The sequence below is a fragment of the Pelodiscus sinensis genome, chromosome 3, assembly GCF_049634645.1.
Source record: "Pelodiscus sinensis isolate JC-2024 chromosome 3, ASM4963464v1, whole genome shotgun sequence".
NCBI classification, from domain to species: domain Eukaryota; kingdom Metazoa; phylum Chordata; order Testudines; family Trionychidae; genus Pelodiscus; species Pelodiscus sinensis.
In genome coordinates, this window is record NC_134713.1 from 103,823,345 (window position 1) to 103,851,121 (window position 27,777).

General features: G+C 42.5%; 1 protein-coding gene across 1 annotated transcript in view; it reads left to right on the plus strand.

Annotated features, from left to right (window-relative positions):
• Positions 1 to 22,370, plus strand: part of RAB32 (RAB32, member RAS oncogene family) — a 41,621-nt gene extending 19,251 nt beyond the window's left edge. The window contains exons 2-3 of the mRNA XM_006111297.4: positions 16,487 to 16,764; positions 20,567 to 22,370. Of these exons, the coding sequence (XP_006111359.1) occupies positions 16,487 to 16,764; positions 20,567 to 20,716 (428 nt within the window). The 3' untranslated portion in view covers positions 20,717 to 22,370. The remainder of the gene's footprint in view (positions 1 to 16,486; positions 16,765 to 20,566) is intronic.
• Positions 22,371 to 27,777: the final 5,407 nt, after the last annotated feature.

The following is a 27,777-nucleotide window of genomic DNA, read 5'->3' on the forward strand; positions in this document are numbered from 1 at the left end:
GCCATGTAGTCTAGACATACCCTAAGTGCCTCTATATAAAGCTGTGGTACGTCCACATCATGACTACTGCATTCAGATGTGGCTGCCTCATCCCAAAGATACATTGACATTAGAAAAGATTCAGAAAGGGCAACAAAAACAAACAGGTGTTTGGAACGAGTGCCATATGAAGAGAGATTAAAAAGATTGAGACTTTTTATCTTAGAGGAAGAGGCTAAGGGGAGGATATGATGGAGGTCTATAAAATCATGACTGGTGTTGAAGTGAATAGGCCTCACCAAATTAAATTAGATAGCAGGCTTAAAACCAACAATGGGAAGGTTTTCTTCACGCCACACTGTCAACCTGTGGAACACGTTGATAAATGTATGATGCCAATTTCCAGAATATAGCAGTAGTATACTACTGTGCAATGCTGCTGTTGTGAAGACCAGGACATCAACAGTGTTTAAGAAAACTAGATAAATTCATGGACTTTAGGTCCATAGATGTTTGTTAGCCAGAATGGGTAGACTCTTGTCGGGCTGGAAATGAATGATTGGAAAAGGATATCTTGGCTGTCCTGTTCTGTTCTCTCCCTCTGGGGCACCTGACATTGGTCACTGGGCAGACAGGATACTGGGCTAGATGGACTTTGGTCTGACCCAGTATGGCTGTTCTTATGTGCAAGATTCTGGCTGGTGAACTTTTACCAATGCACACTTTTACCAATGCACACTTAGCCACCCTCTCTAAAAGGGGGAAAAAAAGCCTGGCAGGGTATATTGAGGCACATTAAAAATGTAGACTTATGCAATACAGCCAAATGGCTACTATTTGTCAAGGCTAAAGCCAGGGTTTAATTTGTCTTCCTTCTGGGCCCTCCCGAGGCAGAGTTGCTGACAAGACTGATTTTGCTTTGTCACTGATGATAAAACAACTGAATCTGACAGTCTTCAGGTTAAATGATTCCAATGGCTATGCAACTGTCAATGTTAGCTGCAGCCAACTATATTTTGGAGATTGGCATCATATACTTACAGAAAAGGTCCCGTTCAGTGTTTCAGATCCTGGACAAATAACACATGATCCAGCAGAATGTAAACTTTTTTTACCTAATGCAACTTAAAAGCTAACTATTGCTGTTTTAGTACTAGCAAAGGCTGCCTACTGGCAAAATTCTTACTATAAGAATTCTTTGGTCATACTCATGACTCAAGCAGCTCTTCCATAATCTAAAATGCCTGTCTTGTGGTGCCAATGCTAAGCAATGCATTTGCATCTTGTAATAAAGTAGATTGTATGGCTACATCTAGACTGGCATGATTTTCTGCAAGTGCTTTTAACGGAAAAGAGCGTCTAGATTTGCAGAAAAGCATCCGTGCCAAAGCACTTTTTTGCGGAAAAGCATCTGTGCCGATCTAGACATGCTTCTGCGCAAAAAAGCCCCAATCGACACTTTCGTGATCGGGGCTTCTTTGCGCAAAACAAATCTGAGCTGTCTACACTGGTCCTTTTGCACAAAAGGACTTTTGCCCGAATGGGAGCAGCATAGTATTTCCGCAAGAAGCATTGTTTTTTTGTTTTCTGTTGGTTTTGTTTTTTTAAACATAAGATCGTCAGTGTTCTTGTGGAAATTCAAGTGGCCAGTATAGACAGCTGGCAAGTTTTTCCGCGAAAGCAGCTGCTTTTGTGGGGAAAAACTTGCCAGTCTAGACACAGCCTAGCTGTCATGTGGAAGATGAAGATGTCTTTGATCTGATGGAAGTCCTCTCTTTAGGACCTCTTAAGAGAGACTACTTTGCAGGGAGGGGTTAGTGCACAAATCTCAAGCAGGTACCCTCTTCAGCCTAGTACCCCCCTGTAAGCTGCCTCTTCATTGTCTGTTGGAATGGGTACACTGCCTGACATTGGAGATTCCGATGTTGCTGAGCGCAGTTATCTCCATGTCAGATCAGAAGCCCCTGTTCTCTTTATATGGTTTTGGGGGTCCCCCATGCCCTTTTGTGGGCAGTAGTACTCCATAACTCAACTGACTAATCTGTTAAATTGTAAATGCCTATTGTCACTTCCTCTGTTTACCCTCTGGGTACACCCCTGATTAGTTGCTGCTCTCAGGAGCCTAGGTATTGGTAATCTTGCTCTAATCTAACTATCTAGCAAACTCGCTCATATTGTGCAGATAGTTTCTCATATGAAAGTTTACTGTTGAAAGAGCCAAAGCTACTGCACCCAGTTGTGTAGCTGGTCAACTTCAGCAGTAACATTGGCACCATAGTGGGGGTTCCAAACCCCCCCCTTCAGTCTGTCTAAACCAGATGTCATTGCAGGATTTGCTATGTATGCGTCTAGTCCCATTCCATCACCCTGTTGACTTAGCAGCACTAAAATTCAGGTGTCTGCTTGAGCAGCCATATTTAAAGTCCAATAGCATTATTCCTCTTACCACTGATGGCTCTGTATTTCTAAGCTGTCTGCTTTGGTTCAGTTTTCAGACATCTCATCCTTTATTTCTTTAAGAGCCTGAATTCAATCTCTATGGCACTTTATCTACTCTCTTGCTGTTATTCACTGTACTATAAAACTTGATGTGAATCTTCTTAGCCATACTATCTACTGCACTGCATTGATATCTTCCTTCTCTCCCTCACAACATTATGCATACTATTAGTTGTTACAGCTTCATTTTATAAGCCTTCTGGAACATATGCAGTAGCTCTGAATTCCAAATAAGATTTTTTGATTCCAAAAGTGAGCACTTACTTGCTGAATACTAGAAAATCAAGCACTATTCATCATCACCATGAGAAGACATTTATGATGGTGATGTATACTGTTAATTGCAAACAAATTTCCAATAGAACTGTCCTGATGCATGCGGTCTTGGTTAATTCAGCAAAATCATGGGCTTAGAGTTGACAACTAGTTCCTGGCCCTTCTAGAAGGTCAAAATCCACTCTTGTCCTGTTCCCTACCTCCACCTGTGACTCGGCACCATGTATAATGGCGTTTTGCAAATGTTCCTTTAATGCAGCAAAAAGGTGAGATCTCCCAAGAGTCTGGAACTAGATAAATACCAAAATGTTGTAAAACATGAAGACCATCATAAGGACTTTTGACTACCACTCATTAGTCAAAGTAGGATATAATTGTCTGCTACAATTGGATGTGGAAGAAATCCTAGCAGAGTGGGTCAATCTAACTGCAGGTAGACAATACGTCTGTTTCTTCTGCCTAGTAGCTGCCTTTTATTTTTCTACTCCTCCCCTCAATACATGTACTGTTTTGGCAGGAGTTCCTATCAGAAATAGCTATTCAGGGACTGGAAAATTCTTGTAAAAAGAGGCAAGAACTGTTAGAATAAAAGCAATGTGCAGCACCCCACAGTCCAGCTGTCCAGGGCAAAATACAGAACTGCTAAAGAAACCTAGCTTTGCAGTTATAGCACAACTAGCTTACTATATCGCCTAGTTCATTTGCCCCTGTGTGTTTTGGCTCTTGTTCGATCTCTTGTGGCTTTTTTCTGTAAAGCCTTAGCTTCTGCAATCCATGACAACAGCTAAGATTCTCCTGTCACTTTTAAAACATTTCTAGATTTCAGTTATAACCCACAGAGCTCAAAAGTGAAAGCATCTCACTTTGTCTGCTGCCAAGGTGGCAGCAGGGCAGAGAGTCAGCTCCCCAGGAGTGGGGCTGGGAGGTACTGGTTGTCAGCCCTGCCCCTGGGGACTTATCGTATGCACAACTATTGGATAGATTTCATGTCGTTACTCAACTAGTCGGTTATGACATCTAACATCAACTATGAGAACATGGGGTATGTTAAGCCTGAAGTCTGATACTGGAGTAGCTTGTTTTCAGCAGACTAAAACAATACTTTAGGAGTACACCTTGAAAAGGTTAAACACAGGGAGAGGGTGCATTGGGGCAACTAATTGCTGTGAAGAGTTGCTGGGTGGGGAATAAGAATTTACATTCTGACTCTCCCATGCTTTGGAGAGAGGCCAAGGAGGTAGGCATCTTCAGTGTCAGAACAAATGACTCCCACACTCTAGAGCCCTCTAAACAAGAGGTGATTTTTGTTTTCAAATTGACTTCTGAGAGGACTTAAATGGGAATGGGTTAAGGCCATGGAGAAGGGAGCTACACAAAGGTCTACATAAGACCTCCCCTTGCATCCCAGAGAATAGTTTCTTTCTGGTAGTCATTAGACTGGCTTTTTGTACCTTGAGTTTATGGTTGGCCTGACTCTTACTACAGCAAATGGTTTCTTTTTTGGAGGGGGGGGGGTGTCCTAGCTCCTAGATTCAAAGTACTCCTGGGTGCATATACGCATTAAATAGCAACTGGCAACCTTATCTTTGGGCCTGTCATTGTAAGCCAACAGAAACAACAGTTAGCTAAGACTATTCTTTGCAACCCTTTCTTTTTGGTCACTTCAACTAGCTACAGCTGGAATTCAGAAATGCTGGAGGAAGTTGTCAGATGGTGGGGGAGGGTGTCTTGCTTACATAGAACTAGTAAGTTTGTGCAGAATGCCCATGGTTAAGTGTATACAAACTGATCAGCAACTGCATATTAGATACCACTTAGGTTATAAAGAGTTTCTAGTCTGTTCTGGGTATGGGTTGGTTAAAGGAGGGAGGCATCTGCTGGGCTTTTTCCTTTCTCATTTCACAAGACCTAGTGGAAGCTATGGCTAGCCCTTCTCAGGGCTTGTCTGAATCTGAAATGTTAGTGGCACTACTGCAACACATCAGCATAGCAGTACCTACACAGGTGAGTGGTTTGAGGTGGTAACTAGGTTGAGGGAAGAACTTTCTCATCATCCTAGTGTTGCCTACGTGCACTTAAGCAGGGATAATGGATTTTTTTGCATTCCTGAGCAATACAGTTGAGAGCCTAACTTTCTGGCATAGAGTAGGTTGGGCCATTACAGATTTGCCACTGGTACTCATTGGTTGATTGAAAGATGTCTGTTTAATTTGGCATGAGGCATTTCATCAACTTGTGGTCTGGCAATTTGCCAGTTCAGCTGTCTTAAGCTTTGTTTACTGGATTGTTCATTTGTGTTAGGTGGTGGTGGATTTTTATCAACCTTGAATAAGGCAGTTCATCATTCATGTGAGTTAGCAGGTCACATTAAAGTCTATGGGGAGTCCACATGAGAAATTAACTACATGTGCCTTTCCTTGAATAGGGCTTTTCCTTCTGCTAGCTCTAGTTGAGAAGACCTCATTTTGTCAGTAAAGGCACAGCTTCAGGAAGCATGTTACTCTAATACTCTGCAATGAGACATTAAATTAGTCAACCAGTATCCTGCTGAACTAGGCTTGTTGGTCAGGTGCAAAACTGCACTATAGACTTAGACAGTTTCACATCTGCATAATTATGAATTGTCTCAACACATTCTACTGAACTATTTGGCCAGGTCTGTTGTGTTGTGACTAACGAAATAAGCCAGAAATGATGTATCTGAATGGGTATGTAGAAGGCAAAAAAATCGGATTTTTGAGATGAGCAGTTGCTCAGTTTGAAATAGGCTAATGAATATCTTGCAAAAAGTGATTGCTGCAAATACTTTCCATGTGGTGCATGTCTGGCTAAAGATATTGCTCAAGTTTTAATTACTTTATACTGTTGCTTCAGGCAGCAGAAACAGTTGCACATCTCTTTACCTGAAGCCTCCAATGAGCAGATGTTAACAATCCAAAGTACAGGAGCCCCTGTTTTACGATGACCCAGTTTGACCTTTTCCATAAGTACGGAAGGAGCCAAAATCCTTCGATTTACGATGGCGTACAACATCTGTCGTAAATGCGGGCTTGAGTTACAATGATCCCAATTTGTGACGCTATCCCCAGAGTCAATCACGTCACGTCGCAAGTCGGGCAGCCTGTAAGGATGTGAATACTTAACCAGTAAGCATCAGCCATAAGGTGATGCTTACCAGTTCTGGTTAACGAGTAGGGTTTGAAGAAGCCCCCTGCCTGTTATGGGCAGGGGGTTACTCCAGCCCTAAAGAGTGCATAGCTGGTAGGGGCTAGGGATGTTATGTATTGGGGTAAAAACTGAGATTTTCAGCCATTAAATGTTGCCCATGCTGTGGGCTCTGCAGTATAGAGCTAGCTTACCTTTATACTGCAGAGCTGCAGCAAAGCCTCCCTTGCCTGCACAACCCTACTCCCTGGGAGGAGGCTTGGAGTTAACAGACACCATTAATTGACCAAGCATCCACTTATTTCCCCTCAGGCCTCCAGAGCAGCCCCTTTCTGCAGCAGGGTGGCTGCAGTGCACTGTAGGCAGGGGCTACTTAGGCTGGGCTGGAGCACTCCTTCTTAGTTGGTTAACCAATTAAAATAGATTTTGCATTAGGGATGTAAAAATCCATTAGACTGCTTGAATCTATTGGATAGTTCGCAAATAGGAAGCTAACTGGGAAGGGGATGGGGGGGGGGGGAGAAGATGACTCTAGAATTTAGCATAAGAACAGCCATACTGGGTCAGACCAAAGGTCCATCTAGCCCAGTATTCTGTCTACCGACAGTGGCCAGCACCAGGTGCCCCAGAGAGGGTGGACCGAAGACAATGATCAAGCGATTTGTCTCCTGCCATCCCTCTCCAGCCTCTGACAAACAGAGGCCAAGGACACCATTTTATCCCCTGGCTAATAGCCTTTTATGGACCTAACCTCCATGAAATTAACTAGCTTCTCTTTAAACTCTATTATAGTCCTAGCCTTCACAGCCTCCTCTGGCAAGGAGTTCCACAGGTTGACAACACACTGTGTGAAGAACTTTCTTTTATTAGTTTTAAACCTGCTACCCATTAATTTCATTTGGTGTCCTCTAGTTCTTCTATTATGGGAACTAATAAATAACTTTTCTTTATCAGCCCTCTCCTCACCACTCATGATTTTATAGACCTCTATCATATCCCCCCTCTGTCTCCTCTTTTCTAAACTGAAAAGTCCCAGTCGCTTTAACCTCTCCTCATATGGGACCTGTTCCAAACCCCTAATCATTTTAGTTGCCCTTTTCTGAACCCTTTCCAAGGCCAAAATATCTCTTTTGAGGTGAGGAGACCACATCGGTACACAGTATTCACAGTATGTGAGCATCAGACTTCCAGTCACGAACAGTAGATTACTAATCAAATTTTGGAACCGGAAACTAGTGTTAGGAAGTAGCTTGTGGTCTAGATTATCTGATGCCACTGATTCCCCAACAGAACGAGGTTTACTAGATCTGTCAAATTCTCTGCATATCATGTAACTTCATGTGATAGAGGCTAGGCAGGTACATAGCTTGAAGTTTAATTTTTAAACCAAAATTCAACTTCTATCCTAAGATCTCTAGAAAAAGCTAAGTGACTGAAGAGGTAATATACATGGCTTTTTCTAACTCCCCCCCCCCCCTCCCCTTTTTTTGTACAGTGGATCAGCAACATTTTATTTGCATATTATTCAAATACAGTGTTACCCATCCTCCAAAAGCCCTGTCTCCCTGAGCCTCCAGTGCCAGCCCTAACCTCTAGAACCCTTCAGTGTGCTCCCAGTGCCAGCTGCTGACCCCAGGGTCCCCTGCACCTAATCCTCCCAGTGCCATCCCCCACCACCAGACACCCCCCTGTCAGCCTCCTGTTTCCACAGCCTCACTTCCCTAGAATCTCCCACACTAGCCCCCCAGTATTAGCCATGTGCTCTGTGCCAGCCCTTAAGAGTCCCCCAGCACTAGCTGAGCCCCCAGTGCCTGCCCTGTCCTCCCTTCTCTTCTCTCTTTCCCCCCCCCCTCCCCCCCAGCCCTGTGCTGACTCCCAGGTGAGTGCTGTTGCCTGGGTCATGGCTGCTCTAAGGCTGCTATGCTGGGCTCTGTGGCCCTCCTGCCATGCAGTGAACTGATCTTCTGCATCTGGGAGGAGACCCCACCTCTGTCTGTGCTGGTTGGCTGAGAGGTAGGGCAGGACATGCCTCTCCCAACAGCCCTGGCAGGAGGGGAGGCACTAGGTGGTGTGCTCCGGTCCCCAGAGCTGCTGCTGCCTGGCAGCCAGCGGTTCATGATCCAACACCAGGCCACAGACTGGTGATTGGGGGAATTGCTGCCATAGAAGCATGGCACTTGGCTTCAGACTTGTATGCTCTATAGCTTCACTAACACTATAGCTTCCTTTTTAAAATCTTTAAAACAGCTAGCGTGTTTGTTCAAAAACACTTCAGGAAGTCTCTAGCCTAAATCATTGCTGATATAGGGACATTATTTAATTAAACTCAGGATCTGGCAAATTAACTCATGACAAACACATCTACCATGTAATGTTGATTATGTACAGTACCATATTGTATTGGCTATAAATGAATACTGGTAACTAAAGGGGATGCTGTCATTCTGATCACATCTAATATCTTTACTGTTGCATAAATACTTTTCAGAAACTCTAACTTGTATCGCTGCTACTACTAATATATGGGGAAATTTATGGGAAGAGATTTAGACAATAGGACTTTTAAGGTAACCTTAACCTGAGGTCTAACACTACTCTCCACTTAAACGTGGTAACCCTAATTTGGGCACATGGGTGAATTGGAAGTCAGACTTGCTTTTTTTCTGCTCCCCTTACATATTTATAACCAGCTCACCTCCACCCAGCTGCTGGGTTTAATGTTAAGTGTGTCCTTTGCCTGTCTTCCTGTAAACCAGCTTCTTGAGCTGTTTAATTTAGCCTGTTGAATGAATTGTCTTATGGCTCTGCAATTTGTCAGACATGCATTACATCATCCAGAATGTAATATGCCTTCCTCTGTTGCTGTCAGTTACCAAAGGGTACTGCAAATTATGGTGAGATTTGAGATCGGAATCAGCATAGCCATACTAGTGTTAATCCATTAGTGTAGACCTGGCAACACTGGCTAACCACCACAGTATGTCTTCAGCTTCTCTGATTTGTACTGATGCAACTAGATTTGTTAACACCTCTCTGCTACTATTGTCACCTATGCTGGGCATATCTAGGCTATACTAAAACTAGCCTAGATATGTCTAACCATGATAAAATTTCATTCTGCTTGAAGCATTGCCAGTGGGACTGATGCATAATTATGGAAGAGAGCTCCTTTGACTCCGACCCGCCAGTAAGGAAGACCTTCATTAAAGAAAACAATATCCCTCAAGATATTTTCTGCTTCACTTCAGATCCTCTGCTTAATGCTTTCCTGAAGCACCTGCTGCTGTAGTTAAAGAGCAGAAAGCATTCTTTCAGCTATGCTGAGCAATGCTCCATAAAGAATTAAATGAGGCCTGATAAAATCAAACTAAAAAATTCCCGTTCCCAGAAAGGTTCACAGTATTACTGCATTTCCTTTCAGATGTATATTTAAACTCTTCCAAGTATTTTCTCACTAGCCTTCAAAAGCCATCAGATTTGATCTGAAAAAGGGGGCAGTACATTTCTAAACTCTGCCTCTGAGTTGCTGCTCACAATAGGTTGTTCCAATGTTTGAAATGTGGTGCATGCTCTCTTGGCTCAGCATCCTTGTAGGGAAGGATCTGACTTGATCTATGGGCTGTACTTGGCTCACTGTCCTTGGGTTTTCTCCTGGGTATATATGCTATGCAGAGAAACCCAATGTAACAGCAAGTCTGAGCCTGGATTAAATGTCTTGGGCTCATGCTATGAGACAAATTACTAATGTAGGTGTTAATCCTTGTGCCGGAAGCTGGTGATGAGGGAGGGTCTCAAAGCTTAGGAACCACCTGCATTGCTATTTTTAGTCAGTGAGCCTGAGACAGAACAAAGGCTTTGAAACTTGTTGCATCAGTGTGGCATACCCTTAGAGACTTTGTGATCCACAGGGCTTCTTGAACTGGCTCTGAAGAGATTTCAGTGGGAGAGGATGCAAAATACAAGATGACAGGATGGGGTCCTACTTTTTCCATTCTAACTTGTTTTAAGTTACACTGACTAAAGACAACCAGTCATCCTACAATTCTCCTCCCCACCCCATCTCCGGTGGGGGGAGGCAGGTGGGAGCCTGTGCTTGCATGAAGACAGCTTAAAAGCCAGCTTCACAAGCACTGGCTCTCACTTGCTGCTGCCATGCAAATGTGTAACTGCTGAAATTTGCAGCTGTTACAGATTTACAAAATTAAACACCTTTTAACATCCTTAGTTTTGTGTAATCTTCCTAGAGTGATTCACCCACTTCTAGCCTTCCACTTAAGGCTTCTGGCAATTAGATATTTAGGATCACTGTGAGTATGAAGGTTACATTCCTGACTCTTGACTAAAGTTCCTGGAGGACAGGTCCATCAGTGGCTCCAGTTCTTTTCCAAACCCAGATATACTCCTGGCCATCCCAACAATGCAACACAATGAGTTCCACAATTAATTGTGCACTGTGTGGAGAGTACGTCCTCTTTTGTAAATTAAACCTGTCTGCTAATTGGGTAACCCCAAGCTTTTTGAATTGTGGGAAGATAATACATTATACAATTATGATTTTATAGACCTCTGTATCTCTTAAAATTGAACAGCACTCTTTCTAATATCCTTCTATGGAAGCTGTTCCATACTGTTGATCACTTTTGTCCTTTCTGGAATCTCTTCAAATTCCTCTATCCTTTGAGAAGGGGGCAGTGGGATTTGAACCAGAACCAAACACTACTGCAGGTCCAAATCTGTAAGGGTGTTAGGACAGAAAAATATCTGTTCTTCCATAATAGTCTACTAACTTTAGGAACTATTGATGGCTGCTGCACACGGACAAGAAGTTTTCAGAGAACTAATCACAGTGATGCCAAGATCTTGAGTGCCAACAGCTAAACTAAAACCACGATGGCATCATATGTAGATGGGATTGAGTTCTGATGTGCATTACATTGGCATCTATCAACCTACAACTTCATCTGCTATTCTGTTGGCCAGTCACTCAGTTTTGTGAGATTCCCTCTAAATCCTCAGTCTGCTTTGAACATAATAATCTTGTATCAAATACAAACTCAGTTCAGTTTTTTTTCAAATCATTCTTGAATGTGCAACACTTCAAGGTCTGTTCTAGGAGGTGTGATGTTTGTATCCACTGTGAACTGACCACTTATTCATATTCTCTCACTTTCTGTCATTTTATCCTATAATGGCTTGCTTTTCTGACAGTCCAAATAAACTATAATCACTGTATCTAACCCTAATCACATGCTTGTTGGCACCCTCAAAGTATTTTACTCCTTAGCTCTTGCACAGGGAAGTCATGTCTTAAACAATTTGCTGGGGAAGAGTCAATTATCTGATTCTGTTCTTTTTCTATAGGTACTGATGACTGGCAGATCACTGAAATCAGCCTCTGCATCAGGTATTAGTAGTTCTGCAGCTTCATATTTTAGTTCCTTAAGGGCGGGGGAGGTTAATTTGTGGTTATCAGTCTGTAGAAGCATCCAAGTAGGATATCAAGGATGATGCTGTACAGTAGATGGTGTGGGGGGTGTTCAAAAATGTTTAGGCTTTGCCTATTGGTGTGCTTTGAAGTCAGGACACGAACCATGAACTTGATAATGGAGGAGAACTTTGAGTGGAGCAATCCAAAGGTGGGTGGAGTGTTGGAATAAGCAACAGGGAGGGAAAGTCTTACCATCGGCATTCCTTTTAACGTCATTGAACTCCAGCTTCCAATAAAGTCTGAGGTTAGCAATATTGTCCAGTGCACATTTACCATAGTATGGATCCCTATAAAGATGGCTGACAGAGGAGATCAGTTTGGTTTAATCTTCATTTGGCACTCAACTTAGATTCCAGGCTGCTCAAAGTAAATTGAAGGAAGCTGTGAAACTTAGTTTTACCTTTATCTAACTTTTTGATATTTAAAGATCTTTTAAAAATCACAAACTTAAATAAAAATCACAAACTTAAATAGCCAGTATAGTATTCTTGTTACTCCAGTAGGTGTATCATTGGGTGTTATCAGGCATACCAACTTCAATCTTTATCCAAATTGAGATGTTAACCTATCCTTCGAATACAGCCTGTTCAGTTAAAGGCAACAGGATCCTCTTTAAGGATGTCACCTCTATTTCAATAGAGAAAATGCAACTGAAGAAACTTTTCCTCTTTCATTTTAATGTGATATTTGGGAAGTATAATATAGCATCAGCTTAATCTTTTCCTCTCTATTTCAGTTTGAAGATTTTTTTTTTCTTTGTAGAAAAATCCTCACCTGGAACTTGCTCTAAATAGTTGGATTCTTTAGAGGAAGAATTGTGACTGATGGTAATACTAGATTTAGTAAATCTGTCTCGCTACATCGTAGAAATATAGTGCTGTTTCAAAGTACAGCAATCACTGGTATAATAATCATGCAGTACTTATTAAAGTGAGCGAATCATTGGCTTCAATGACTAACATTTGTCTTGTACAAACTGAGGTTTATTTTACTTTCAAATGAAATATTGCTTGCCAGCTGTCTACACTGGCCACTTGAATTTGCACAAGAGCACTGACTTTAATGTACAAAATCAGTGCTGCTTGCACAAATACTTTCCAACTCTGAGGAAAAAGCCCTCTTGCGCAAGAATACTTGCTCAAGAGGGCCAGTATAGAAAGGGAAGAATTGTTTTGCGCAAAAAAGCCCCGATGGTTAAAATGACGATCGGGGCTTTCTTGCGCAAAATCGTGTCTAGACTGGCCACGGATGCTTTTGTGCAAAAGCAAATCTTTTGCACAAAGGCACTTGCCAATCTAGACGCGCTTTTCCGGAAATATATTTAACGGAAAAGTTTTTCCGTTAAAGTATTTCCGGAAAATCATGCCAGTCTAGACAGCCATTGTGTTTTTAATCTTTAGTGTTGCCTCCTAAGCTGACTTAAGAGCTTTAAGTGACAGTTAAAGTTCCCATTTTTCACAAAGTGTAGGCATTTAGAAAATGAAGTTCAACCCCGAGTGATTGTTCAGATACCTCAGGATAACATGCCTTTTGTTCCTACAGTAAGTGTAGTTTAAGACAGGACTATGCAGCACTTTAAAGACTAACAAGATGGTTTATTAGGTGATGAGCTTTCATGGGCCAGACCCACTTGCTCAGATCAAATTGTGGAAGAAAATTGGCATGACCATATCAAAGGGATACAATCAAAAAAGTGAACACACAATTGATGGCTACATCTTACATACTGTAGGGTAATGGTGCTTTTTTACGAAAGTACATATATTTTTCTCTCTCTCTCTTATAAATCGGGATTTATATATATATATATATATATATATATATATATATATATATATATATATATATATATATATATATATATATATCTGAAATATTTTTAAGTGAACACTACAATATTACTCTAGATCAGGGGCTTCCAAACTTTTTGACACAGGGACTAGTAAATCCATTCATGAGCTCTCGGAGGACCAGCAACATTAATTTGCATATTCATTAAGCAATTGATAAACATGCAAATAAGTTGTCTCTGGTCCCCTCAAATCCCCCAGTGCCAGCTGTAGCAAAGCTTTTGATATGGTCACCCACAAACTTTCTGGCAAGAATATAAGGGAATGTGGATTGGATAAATGAACTATAAGATGGATAGAAAGCTGGCTAGACCAGGGTTTCCCAAACTTTTTGCTTTAGTTGGAACCTGTTTTTTTTTTTTTCCAGTACTGTGTTCTTGCAGCCCAAAAATATAAATGCATATTAAAAAATAAATTTTCAGTTTCACCGGGCTGCATCCTCCGCCCTGCCCAGGCCAAGGCTTGGGAGACCCGGCATGGCACAGGCACTCCAGGAGGTGGCAGCAGGAGCAGATTGGGGGAAGGTATCTGGCTAGAAGGAAGGGTGCAATGAGTGGACTTGGGTAGGAGTTGGACCTCCCTGGTCTGGCACCCTCTGGACCTGACTGGTCCCAGAAGAGGGTTTTTTTATTATTTTTTTGACCAGGGGAGGTCATTTCAGGACTCCTGGTTCCCTTCACCCCACTAGGCTTCTTTGCACCTCCCTCCCCTGCTGATCTGCCCACCCCCGCTGGTTCCCTGCACCTCCCCCAAAACCATCCCTCACAATCCAAGGGAGTGCAGCACCAGTTCTCTGTAGCCCCTCACAGCCCAGCTGAGTTGCACTTCTGTTGTCTATGCCTTCCCCCATTCACCTCAGCCCAGTTATGCAGGGAACCAGTGCAGGGCTTGCCTCCCCCACAGCACAGCTGAGCCCTGTTTCCCTGCACCACCCCTCCCCCCCCCCCCAAGCCCCACAACTGCTGAGCCCAGCTCTGATTTCCTGCCCCTCCCTCCTGTTGAGTCTAGCCCTGGCTCCCTGCACCTCCCTCCTCCTGCAGCCAAACTGAGCTCTGAGTGCCACACATCTCCTCCATGCAGCTCAGCCCAGCACCCGTCACCTCTTTACTCTTGCAGCCCAGCTGAGCTCTGTTTCTCTGCACCTCCCCCCCCCCCCACCCCCCAAACAGCGCAGGCATGTTGAGCCCAGCACTGATTCCCTGCCCCTCCATTCTTCCTGTATGTTATGTCCGCTTGCATCATGTTTATTAGTAATATCCACATATGCATTGTATAGTTAACAGAAGCTGCAGAGGCAGTAAATTACCTGGGATCATCATCAACCAAAGAAACTGAAAAGACTAGGGATGGCTCACTCGGCTATGGCCTCACTTCAAGATGCACCGTGGCGCGCCCCCCCCCCCTTTTTTTAAATGCTTTGATGCAAACTTGCACACTTCTGTCTCAGTCTGTGACCAAAGTACCCTTGAATTGTGGAAGGAATGCTGTGCCTCTGTGGGCTCTTAATACATTTAAAAATCAGAAGGACAGCAGGGGGACTTGGCACAAGCCAGGCTGGCTGATTTCTGGCTCACTGGGTACCCCCTGCTGCACTTCAGCCTTTTATATGTATTAAGAGCCAGCAGGCTCTTAATACATCTAAAACCCCACTGTGGCTTCTCCACTTATCAACTAGTCGATGGGAAATCCATTGACTAGTTGATAAAACTAAGTTTAACATCCCTAGTTCTAACTGTGGTTCCTTGTTTCACTCTCTGAAGTGGTTCACTGTTCAAAAGCACTCTGGAGAAAAGACTTAAATTTAAAATGGACCTTAACTTAAAAATGGGTTCATAAACTCCAGATGTTCAGCCACTTCTTGGTAGTAACAAATGTTTGAGTACTTGTCCCTTTCTAGGAAAGGGACAGTAATGTTTGTTGCAATGCACTTGGTCTCCCTAAGGACAGGAGACTTCTACTGTTACCTCAAATTGACACACCATGTAGTAACTGCCTCTGACCATTTTGTGGCCTCCTTGAGGGTACCCACATTATGTGCACCTTTTTCAGAGCAGGTGCCCATGGATTTTACGTTGGGGTTTGGACTCGTGGTCACCTGAGTAGGTCTGATTTCAGTTCAACACTTGCTGTCTTGATCTCCCCAGTGCAGTGACAGTCTATCTTTATAAAGCAAAGTACTTATTTATTCATACCAAAAATACAAACTTCGTAAACAAACTGCTTATATGCAGGTGTAAACTTCCCAAGCAGTCATTCATCTGTGAAATGGAGACCTTGGTGGTACTTCTACCTCTTTCTGCAGGGTTTCTTGGTTAAAGCAATTATTGAGCTAAGCAAATGTCCCTTTCCACTGCGAGGCTGGTGAATTACAGTTCCTTAACCTGGTTAAGTGATGACAAAACTGGTGTATGCAAGTTTGCCCATGAAAGCTTATGCTCCAACACTTCAGTTAGTCTGTAAGGTGCCACAGGACTCCTCACCGCTTTTGTATCACCTTTATGAATATTCTGGTAAGAGCTAGATGTTGTATTCTAGCTCCACAGAGGAGTTACAGGAATTTCCTGCACAGACTGAAGTCACTAAGATAATTACAAATCCTTAGACTGGTAATGCTTCAGTTCTGGGGAAAGACCCACTTCGTCAGATGCAGTCGTGACGAAGTGGGTCTTTGCCCACGAAAGCTTATGCTCACTGCTTTTGCAGATTCAGACTAGCACGGCTATCCCTCTGAAAGGTGATACGGTAGTCTTAAATATTGCCTATGGCAGTAACATTTGTCACTATGAACTAGCTACTAAATTGAAGTGTGCTATAAATCCACTGTGGGCTTTCTGAAACCTGTGCAACTATAGGATCCAACCATTTGAAGAAATCCTAATGTCGTTCTGGCAATTCAGTGACACTATCAGTGCCATATTCTCCTAATGGGAGTCAAGAGAAATCCTTACCACTGACTATTTGTCAGATACTAAGCATTCATCAATATATATAATAGTTGTACCGTACTCTGATATGCATTGCAATGGTCTTTGTATGCTGACTGAAATTTTTGACTCTAGGATGAAGTACAAATTTATTGTTCATTAGGTAAACTGAAACAAGTTCACTTGGTTTTTCAATCTGACAAACTTGTTTGTTTTTAATTATTAGGGCAACTTATATCTCTAGCTTCTGCTAACTTAAAACACACATCTGGTGATCCCTCACACTGTTGCTCTTTGTCTTTCAGGCCAGGAACGTTTTGGTAACATGACAAGAGTGTACTATAAGGAGGCAGTCGGTGCCCTTGTGGTCTTTGATGTCACAAGAGGCTCCACGTTTGAAGCTGTTTCCAAGTGGAAACATGACTTGGACAGTAAAGTGCTCCTTCCAAATGGCAGCCCCATACCTGCAGTTCTCCTTGCAAACAAGTGTGACCAGAAAAAAGATGGCAGCCAGAATTCCTCTCAAATGGACCAGTTCTGCAGGGAAGGTGGCTTTATTGGGTGGTTTGAAACATCTGCTAAGGTGAGTTGCCTTAAATAAGGATGGTCTTTTAAAAGTTCTATTTAATGAGTGCAAAGTATTAGTTTCAGTGATCCTAGAGACAGGCTCTAATATCTCAGCTAATAGTTGTTTGTTGTGGAACTAGTTACACTGTCATATTTTGTCCCGTTTATCTTCCTGATATGTGGGTTTATGCCACAGGTGTACTACTCATTTGCCTGTTCATTGTGGAAGGTGGGGGGGAAGGAGGCAAGACATAAAACTAAAATTGTAGGGAAGCTTTTTAAAACCAGATGTTGAGCCACGACTTTAGTTACATCATGGTTGCCCATATCTGTAGCATGTACAATTAGTGTCAAAGTGCATGTTCACCTAGTATGGTAAGCTTTATTCTGTTAACAAATAAAGGAGCATGATTTTTTTTCTTAAAATCTGTCATTAACTATAGGGAATGACCAAACTGGTAAACTAATTGCACAGAAGGGCAAAATTGAATCTGAAAAATTGGAAATAAAAGCTGTGTTCAGTCAGTTCTGTGGATAGGCTAACGTTCTTGCCAAGTCTTTAAGTGGCCAGTGTGTTACGCTAGTACAGAATTCTAGCCATCCTTTCATGTAATCTACTGGTTATACAAAAACCCTCTATGCTAAATAAAGTCTCTAAGGGAGATCCTATCAATTCTCTTGATCGACCATGTTTCACACTAAAAACTAACTCATTTGAGTCTGAGTTTTTTGAAGACTATTGGGCTACTTATACAGCATATCAAGGGATCCAAACCACAAGGCCTCAGTTTATTTGCCCACTTCCCCTTCAACTGCCTGAGATGAGTCAGCCTAGGAAAACTGAATGTAAATGTGATAAGGCTGTTCCTGGCAGCGTGTATGTGAAAAGAGAAGCAGAAAAGTGGGGGAAGGGAAGACTCCTTCAAGAAGAGACTGGGCAGAGAAGGAAGGGCATCTCTTTAAGAGCAAAGATGGAGAACTTGGAAAGTGAAGAGAAGACTGCATTAAGGAAAACCTAGTAGGAGATGGGGGGGGGGGGGGGGGGGGGAGGGAGGAGGAGAGGCTACAGTAGTTTAGGGAAAGATGATGTACATGGCGTGCACTAACATTAACAGACCTTGCTAATGCAAGAACACTGCCTGTCAGTTTGTTGCTGCAGGAAGCTGCATTGTTGGCATACTGGTGAATGCCTTGCTTCTTGTATCTACCATTTTAAACAAAGCTTTGTAGCTTAAAACTTCATTAAGGGGAACTTTGTTCTCCCTGACCATTTAGATCTCTCTTGAAGTTTCAGTTGGATGTAATTCTTGAGTTGCTGTGCACTGCTAAAATGGATAATGAAGTGCCCTGGAAAGTATCTAGAGTTCCTAGTTTGTAATAGTACCTTTTTTTTAATCAACAAATGGTAGTTACTGCCTACCCAAAGTGAGTTCAAAGTTCTCTTAAAACAGTGCCGTAGCTGCACTTCGTTTCATGATGAAACTACAGCACATGAGATTCTCTTGGCAGAGTCAATCAAGAACTTGCGTCTCAGAAAACAAGTCAGTTCTCAACTTGCTCCCATATGTTTATATTTAAAACAATCAAAATGCTTTAAAGTTTGTCGTAGTCCACCTCAAAATATTAAGCCAATCATAATTCCTTTGTGAACGCAAAATTAAGAAAATATTGGAGGAAAGAAAGGGCTTAATTTTAACTTGGAATTCACAACTACTTTCATTGCTCTATCTACAGTCCAACATGAACCACATTCTAACACTATTGTACTAATGGCAAACAAAGCCCCCTTCAGAAATGGGGATATTTTTGATAATCTCAAAGATGCACATGTGGCTATTTAGCTTAATATCTAGTAAGAGAAATTCCATATTTGGTCCTGTCTCTGTGCAAGGTAAGAAGGCACAACCTAATTTTAAACCTGCAGCCTCAGAACATAGGTGGCTGTGACCCATCACAACCAAATGCACCCTGTGCAAGTGTGTAAGCTCATGTTGGTACAGTGGAGGGCAAATGGCATCCCCATGTTGCAGTGGGAGCTGTTGTAACTTGCCTTCAGGGGAATTGTGTAGCAAGATACGCATAACAATTGTGCCAGGATATGCATAACAATTGTGCCAGGATAAGGTGACTCAGTGTCACAGGGTTCCTCATGGACCATGCAGATTGTACAGAGGACACCTTACACTGACGATTCTACTGGAGTGTCTTGATCAAACACCTTTGACATCACTAATGGTTACTTGGATCCAGAGGGCTAGTGCAGAGTGTCAGCAGCAGGGAAGTTTTACACATACCTTATGCCATTGCAGCCTCCCTTTAGGTGGGCTTATTAGTGCTGAGAGTACAAAAGGCTGTGATATATTCCCACAGAGCCCTTGATAATACAGGTCTTTGTTACTGTTAAAGGAAACTAAACAACCCCTTAAGGGGTATAACAATTAATTTCTGAGCTTTTATGAAAGTCAGCATTTAAGGCCTCAACATGCAAGACATAATATTCAGTCTTTCTAATGTCATTATTGATTACATAAAGCCTTGCCAGTAGCCTAAATGTTTTAAAACGTGTAATAAATCCACAATGGTTAGGTGACAAGCCATCTTGCAATACTTGAATGCTTTTTTGGCCTTTATTTTATCTTCCAAGTAAATATCTAGTAGTGTGTGTGCTGGTATACCAGAGGGTGAGTTGGCAGCCTAACATGAGTCACAAAACCCACTCATTCTAAAGTTCAGTTATTGGTTTCTAGATACCATTTAAGTGGTGAGAGCCATTATTAAAATCTTTGGCAAGTTAATACTCTAATGCCTCATTTTAAGAAGCTCCCATTTTAGTATAGTAATTTTCTCACTTCAAGTCCTTTCTTTCCATATCTCCCGCAATATTTACAGCAAAGTGTCTGGATATGAATTTGTATCCATCCATCAAATTTCAATTAAAGTACTGTGAAGTCAGTGAAGAGTCCTTACTCAAGATTGACTATGCCCTATATCCCTGGATATCTTCATCTCCAAACACAGGACTTGTATATGCTTTCTTCAGTGGATTTTCATATGACCCACAAACTACAAATACTCTCCCCTTGTCTGCAAAATAATGAATTCTTGTTCCACCCAAGCTTCCCACTATGATCATGGAGGTCAACATATATATATTCCTTTGACAGACTCTCATTCATGTTACTTTTTCTCCTCAAAGCAACAGAGGAGACAAAGGGCTTTGAAATGTAAGACCAGAGAGGCTATGGAATCTCCATCTCTGGAGATATTTAAGAGTAGGTTAGATAACGTCTATCAGGGATGGTCTAGACAGTATTTGGTCCTGCCATGAGGGCAGGGGACTGGACTCGATGACCTCTCGAGGTCCCTTCTAGTCCTAGTATTCTATGAATTGATGGATCTGCGGGGATGGCTTAAATGGACAGTGTCCAAGTCACTGCAGCCCCTCTTAATTTCACTGAGCCAGTAAGTCCTGACCACCTTTCCTCTACAGTCTGGGGAATTTCAGTAGACTTTCTACAATGCCCATGTTTCAGAACCAGATCCTTTAAGTAAAGCTCCTACTTACCTTTGCTGTACACTAAAGTGGGCCATGGAGTATTCCCTCCATTAAGTGAACCTATCCTCTGGACAACCTTTCCTATGCTTTAAAGGACTTGCAGCTTTCACTGAAGACAGGAATATTAAGTGTATTAAACAGCTTGGATAGACTTCAAGTCAAGTTAAAGAATTTCAGCAAATTACTTGCCAAACTCTTTCAATGGGTAGGTATGACCATAATCTGTTGGTAAAAAGACTGACTTTTAACTCCACTTTTTCAGGACAATATCAACATAGATGAAGCTGCTCGATTCTTGGTGGAAAACATCCTTGCCAACTACAAAAGCTTTCCTAATGAAGAAAATGATGTGAGCAAACTAAAACTGGACCCAGACCTCTTGAAGGCCGACAGTAAATCACAGTGCTGCTAATGTTGCCTTTGCTCTCACATGAAAAGGCAATAGAATGCGCAGCAAGACTCTTGCTCCCCAGATCAGACTGCTGCTATGGTGCTGCATTAAGGACAATCCAAGTGAGGGGTTTGGTTATCTTGGGTGATATTTTTGGGTGTTTACACATTTTGTTCTTGTATAAAATTGAAAATATGCTGTTTATCACTTCATCCTCCACTAAAAGAGCAGCTGTCTAGCAGTTGGCTACCTTCTTCTGACATGAAAACAGAGGATAGTGTTTACACTTTATTCTCCAAGGAATACAGACAACATTCAGTATGATGCATATCCAGTCTAGGCATTAGTTCAGAGGATGAATATTGTGGTACTTCAGAACAGTAGTAATTTGGCAGAAGTTAAAGCTGAAATAAGCATTTGCTTCTTTGCCATGTGTCCTTTATACCTATGATCTTCCATGCCTACTTACCTGCCTCCTTTTTATTCCCACACATACTATTTTTATCCCTGTTGATTATCCCCTAACATGAGTGGCCTATAACTACAGTCCTCCTGGGGGTGGTGAATGTTTTTCTTGTGCTGGACAGGGATAGCTGAGCAATGGCAGTCAGGTGACAAAGGAAGGGACTATGTCCAGTGCAAGTAAGGACAGCTGTTTCCTGTTCTCCTCAGCACACCACTTAGCAAGTATGTGACAGGAAAAGCATGGCTATTGGGGGTGATACAATTTGAACAAGTGCATCTTCAGTTATTAGCTGAGCAGATTTTTATTTCAAATATTCTTAAACAGTTTAAACCTGTGAAACACATTCCAGCATACACAGCAGGATTTTCTTGGTGTATTGTACCCAATTAAAATAAAGCAAAAGGAAACATCACCCATGTGTACATACTAAAACTAATGGCCAGAATAAATTCATACACAAATGCTTGGAGATTAGCTTTACTTCATCCAGGAGAGGAGGGCCATTAAAACAAATTCTTGTTTTGGGTACCTCTCCAAGCTAGTTTCACAACAGCTTACAGTATGACTAGATACCTTTGATTTAGTGATATAGAGAAAAGAGATGGCTTGGGCATCTTAAGATAAATTGAAGGGTTATTTACATCACTCAGTTATTTACCTATTACAAAGACTTCCCTAACTAAAAATGAGTGCTGCACATATTTACACTTTGTATTGGTGAATTAACGCATTACCAATTTTATAACTATATGAAATGCTGAGTTAAGTGAAGAAACTCACTAGCTTGCTTTACCTCCTGGTAGAAGGCAGGCTATGTGAAGTCTTGACTTCTGCAACTCCATGAATATGGTCAAAATTTTGGGAGCCAGGTTGCCTGGTGAAAAGGCATAAATTTCCCTAGAGATTGTGGAAACTACATTAAGTGGAACTCCTACTTTCTCTAAGGTTCTGGATGCTATGTTTTGCCACGTGACACCTTAATTGTCATTCTGAAGTCTCACGGGTTTTTATTTGGTCGAACACTATAAAAGTTTAGGTCATATACCCTGTCCATGTACCAATGTTTAGATGCGCTAGATCTTTCATAGTTGCCTGTTAAAGTTAAAGGAAAAGGTTGTCTTAAGTACAAGCCACTTTTTTAATGAATACAAATATCTTTATTTTTAAGCAATAAATAAAACTGTTCAGGCACTGTCGATTGTGAAATAAGACTCTTGTGTGTATTGAATATTCCAGTTCTTTCCCTCAAGAATATGTTCTTGAAGCCTGCGGACTATTCTCCCCCCCCCCCCCCCCCCTTTATCCTGTTCCACTGGCTGCCATAATAATCTGCTGCCTCTTGATTTCCTGTTGTATTTAAGATAAATAGTTAAATGTGGTAACTTTAACCATTACTTAGTTTCTTAATTCAGAACATGGCCATCACTTTGTAGACTCCCTATCTGAAGGGAAAGAAGCTTTAAGAGTACTTTAACTATTTACTGCTGATGTGGTTTCATGTAGTGTGGATATATGCAATATTACACTACCTTGGTTCCTTAATGGATTGAACCTGTCAAATTGCCACCTATAGGATCAGCTAAAAGAACAGCTGCCGTTTACTTGAAGGTTTTTAAATTAATCCCTTCAGTTTTCAAAACTGACACTTTTCCATGGGTAGTTAACTTAATATTTTCTTTTAGCCATCAAACTGGTGAACTTTAAAATACTCTTCAAACAGTAAACTGACACTAAGTATTCTCTAAAATAAAACAGAAAAATTAGTGCAATATTGGGTTTTTTAAATGAAGTGTAGACATAGTACCATGATTCTTAATTCCCATGCCCAGCCTTCTCATATTAGTCTCGACTGAATCTAGTTGCTGTTCACAGTTGAATTTCACACTGCCAAAACTAGGGAAATTACCATCAATCTAAGATAAATGCAACATTGCATTCCTCTACAGTGACTCATTAAGGCTTGAACTTAAATCTATATTCTGATGGAGCACTGTTTAAAAGAAATTCTTAAATTATCAGTCATGCACATGCATACCCACCCACCTTCCAGTGGCTTAAAAAGGTCTAGTTGACAGAGCTGTGGATACACCTTGCTTAGCTTTATTCGTTGTCTTTGTACAATGATAAAGCTAAACTCATGCATGTAGGGTGGCTTTTTTTCAAAAAGATTATGGACTTAATTGCTAGCAGCTATAGAAAAGAGCTGTGAAGATGACTGTATAAAGTGCAGTCAGTGGTACAAAGGAAGCTGGGAGTGTGTGTGAGGGGGAAGCGGGCTGAAGAGGGGGAATCCATTTTTAGTTAACTTTTGAAGTACAGAAATTTGGAGGCAGATAAGTTTTCCCCCTTCCTTCTCCCAGTGGATTGTCTAAGTTTATCCTATCATGGGGTGGATATATTACTGGGTGTGGGAATTAAACAATTAACTTATTTGGCAATATCCAGTAAAGAATTCAAGAATTTTCTCCAGAGTGACTTTCTATATAGAAATGTAGCTATTCAGGGAGTCTCTTCCAAATCTGCAAAAAATTATTTCCTTTGCCTAGCATCTAGTAAATAGACTATAAAATTACTGAAATCAAATAGAAATGATTTCTTGCCTATCTTTTTTTGAACAGTTAATGAAACTATCAGACTAGCATAGCACATTTATGTTCAACCTTGTGTGGATAGAGACCTCCCTGTTTTGGAGAAATGTATATGTTCATTCTTATCATAAGTACTCATTGTAGCAGAGCTTCCTTCATGTGTTACTCCCATTAAATAATCTCTAGGATGCTGAATTTGTTTGGGATAAGATGGAAAAAGGAATCATGGTTACTAAGTGATTAAGATTCTTGCCTAACACAGATGTGGTATCCTATTTTTAAAATGTTAATTTGTTCAGCCACCATGCAGTGCATTATAGTAATTTGTGAGCTATCAGTATGGGAATTTGAGTAGCACTTCAATGGTGGAGGAGAACACAGTAGGAAAATCTGCACCCTTTTAAATGTATTAAGAGAAGACTAAAAGAACGGAGTGTAAGCAAAACAGTTTTTTGGACATAGCAATTCTTTAACTGCCATCCTACATCATAAAATCCTTGTCTTTCATGACTTGACTTAATACACACCAGTGAAGTCAGTAACAGCAGCCCTGGAGCACTCATTTAATAAATATTGATAAAAGATAAGCCCATGGAACTCAGTGACTCTAAATTTTTAGAAGCAAAACTTGATTTGCCCCTTCACCTTTTTCCTGTTTGGCAAAGATTTGTTACTTTGCTTTTTGACTTAATGCAAGCTTCCACCCCAACTTCCTCTCCTTTAAAGAACAATGTGTGTTACTCTAAATGTGCTTAAGATTCAAAGTACTTTATCTAATAATGACAGAAGCTGGACCATTCTGGGCCTGCATTTCTTGTGGAATACAATACAGCAAAGTTGGAGGGGAAATATTTCAATGCAGTTTCATGGTAACAGATTATGAATGTCAGGTACTGTAGACAGTGGTACACTGAATCTGCAACATGCCAGGTTTTCATCTGGCGTGTAATTAAGAACTAGTCTAAAGGAGCTGTGCCTGTGCAATCAATGTCTCTTTATAAAGAGTTGTATGAGATGAAGATTTTTTTAGTAACTTTTATCAATTTTGGCTCGTATTCAAAAACCTTACCAAGAAATAAGGGTTACCTCAGTGTGTAGTTTTTGAACACTAACTACCTTGGATTTTTTTTAGCCCCTGACATAGCCCTGCTCCTTCAAGTCTTTACTGAAACCCTTTTTTTTTAATGTATTAGTATGAATAAACTTGACCCATTCCATTTCACTGCCTCAAATACATGTGCATAAAAATGCTTCCTGTGAATTAAGCTGCTTCCAAGGCTCTGAGCAGGAGATGGGGGGAAGTAACCTAGTGCCAGAGATGGGAGTGGGAGGGGGAAGCTGAAGTACTCAATTCTTTCTTTGCCTCAGTCTTCATGGAAAAAGTCAGCTCCCAGACATGCACTAGGCAATGCAGTATGGAAAGGGGGTGGACTGCCTCTTGTGGGGAATGTTAGGAACTATTTAGAAAAGCTACACATACACACATCTATGGTCCGGATTTAATGCGCCCGAGAGTACTGAGGGAGTTGGCAAATGTCATTACGGGGCCTTTGGCCATTATCTTTGAAAACTCATGGAGATCCTAGATTGGAAAAAAGGCAAATGTAGTGCCCATCTTTAAACAAGGAAGAGGGACAATCTAGGGAACTACAGACTGGTCAGCCTTACCTCAGTCCCTGGAAAAATCATGGAGGGGGTTCTCAAGGAATCAGTTTCGAAGCATTTGGAAGAGGGGAAAGTGATGAGGAATAGTCAACATGGATTCATGAAGGGCAAGTTGTGCCTGATCAATCTGATTAGCTTCTATGATGAGGTAACTGGCTCTGTGGACGTGGGATACCTTGACTTTGGCAAAACTTTTGATATGGTCTCCTACAATATTCTTGCCAGCAAGTTAAGGGGATATGGATTGGATAAATGGACTATAAGACAGATAGAAAGCTGGCTAGACTGTTGGGCCCATCAACGGCTCGATGTCAGGTTGGCTGTTGGTTTCTAGCGGAGTGCCCCAAGGATCTGTTCTAAGACAGGTTTTGTTCAACATCTTTAATTACCTGGATGAGGGGATGGATTATACCCTCAAGTTTGCAGATGACACTAAGCTAGGGGGAGATGTAGATACACTGGAGGGCAGGGAGAGGGTCCAGAGTTCCTGGACAGGTTAGAGGATTGGGCCAAAAGAAATCTGAGGTTCAACAAGGACAAGTGCAGAGTCTTGCACTTGGGATGAAAGAATCCCAAGCATAGTTACAGGCTGGGCACTGAATAGCTAAGTAGCAGTTCTGCAGAAAAGGACCTGGGGATTATAGTGGATGAGAAGCTGGATATGAGTCAACAGTGTGCCCTTGTAGCCAAGAAGGCTAATGGCATATTAGGGTGCATTAGGAGGAGCATTGCTAGCAGATCCAGAGAAGTGATTATTCTCCTTTATTTGATTCTGGTGAGGCCACATCTGGAATACTATTGAGTTCCCCCCACTACAAAAAGGATGTGGATGCATTGGGGAGGGTCTAGTGGAGGGCGACCAAAATGATTTGGGGGCTGAAGCGCATGACCTATGAGGAGATGCTGAGGGATTTGGGTTTTAGTCTGAAGAAAAGGAATTTGATAGCAGCCTTCAACTTCCTGAAGGGAGGTTCCAAAGAGGATGAAGAAAGACTGTTCACAGTACAGGCAGTCCCCGGATTACGTACAAGATAGGGACTGTAGGTTTGTACTCAACTTGTATTTGTACTTAAGTCGGAACTGGCGTCCAGATTCAGCCGCTGCTGAAACTGACCAGCGGCTGACTACAGGAAGCCCGAGACAGAGTTTCTCTGCCCCAGGGTTCCTGGAATCAGCCGCTGATCAGTTTCAACAGCAGCTGAATCTGGACACCAGGGACAGAGCAGCTGGGGCGCTGCCGGGTAGGTCCCCGCAGCGCTGCACCTCGGCGCTGTGGGGACCAATCTGGCAGCACCCCAGCAGCTCTACCCCAGGTGTCCCCACGTCAGCCGCTGCTGAAACAAATCAGCAGGCTGATTCCAGGAACCCCGGGGCAGAGAAACTCTGTCTCGGGCTTCCTGTAGTCAGCCGCTGGTCAGTTTCAGCAGCGGCTGACTTCGGGACGCCTGGGGCAGAGCAGCTGGGGTGCTGCCGGGTTGGTCCAGGAGCACCAAGGAGCGGCGCTGCGGGACCAACCGGCAGCGCCCCAGCTGCTCTACCACAGGCGTCCGCGAGAAAAGCCTGGTCTGCTGGGGGGAGGGGGAGTGCACTAGCTGCGCGCCCCCCCCCCCCCCCCCCCCAGCAGACCATGGAGATGCAGGTGGCGGGACCGAGACACACCGCAGTCCTGCTGCCCAGGTCCTCTGCGACTTTGCTCCGCGTCTCCCTGGTCTGCTGCCTCCTCCTTCCCTCCCCCCCCCCCCCCCCCCCAGCAGACCAGGGAGACGCGGAGCAGCTTTTCTCGCCCAGGAGGATGCGGGTGGCGGGACCGTGGTGCATCTGGGCGGTCCCGCTGCCCGCATCCTCTGGGGCGAGAAAAGCCCTGTTTGTAAGTACGGATCCGACATAAGTCGGATCCGCGTAACTCGGAGACTGCCTGTAGTGATGGATGGTAGAATGAGGAGCAATGGTCTCAAGTTACAGTGGGAGAGGTTGAGGTTGGATATTAGGAAAAACTATTTCACTAGGAGGGTGGTGAAGCACTGCAATGTGTTACCTAGGGAAGCAGTGGAGTCTCCATCCCTAGAGGTTTTTAAGTTTCAGCTTGACAAAGCCCTGGCTTGGTTGACTTAATTGGGATTGGTCCTGCCTTGGGCAGAGGTCTCTTCCAGCTCTGTTCAGGCCCATTCCATTCATGGAATCAGTGAGTGTATGGTCAAAAGAGCAGCTTTTACTCCTTTATCCTTCAGCCACTGCATGTGTGGGGGAGAAGATGGGGAGGGAGGTGGCCTTTCTTACTGCTCTGAGGGAAGGATACAAATCCTGTCTTCATGTGTCACTTGCTGTCTCCAACGCGCAGTGCAGCACACTGACTTCCTGAGATC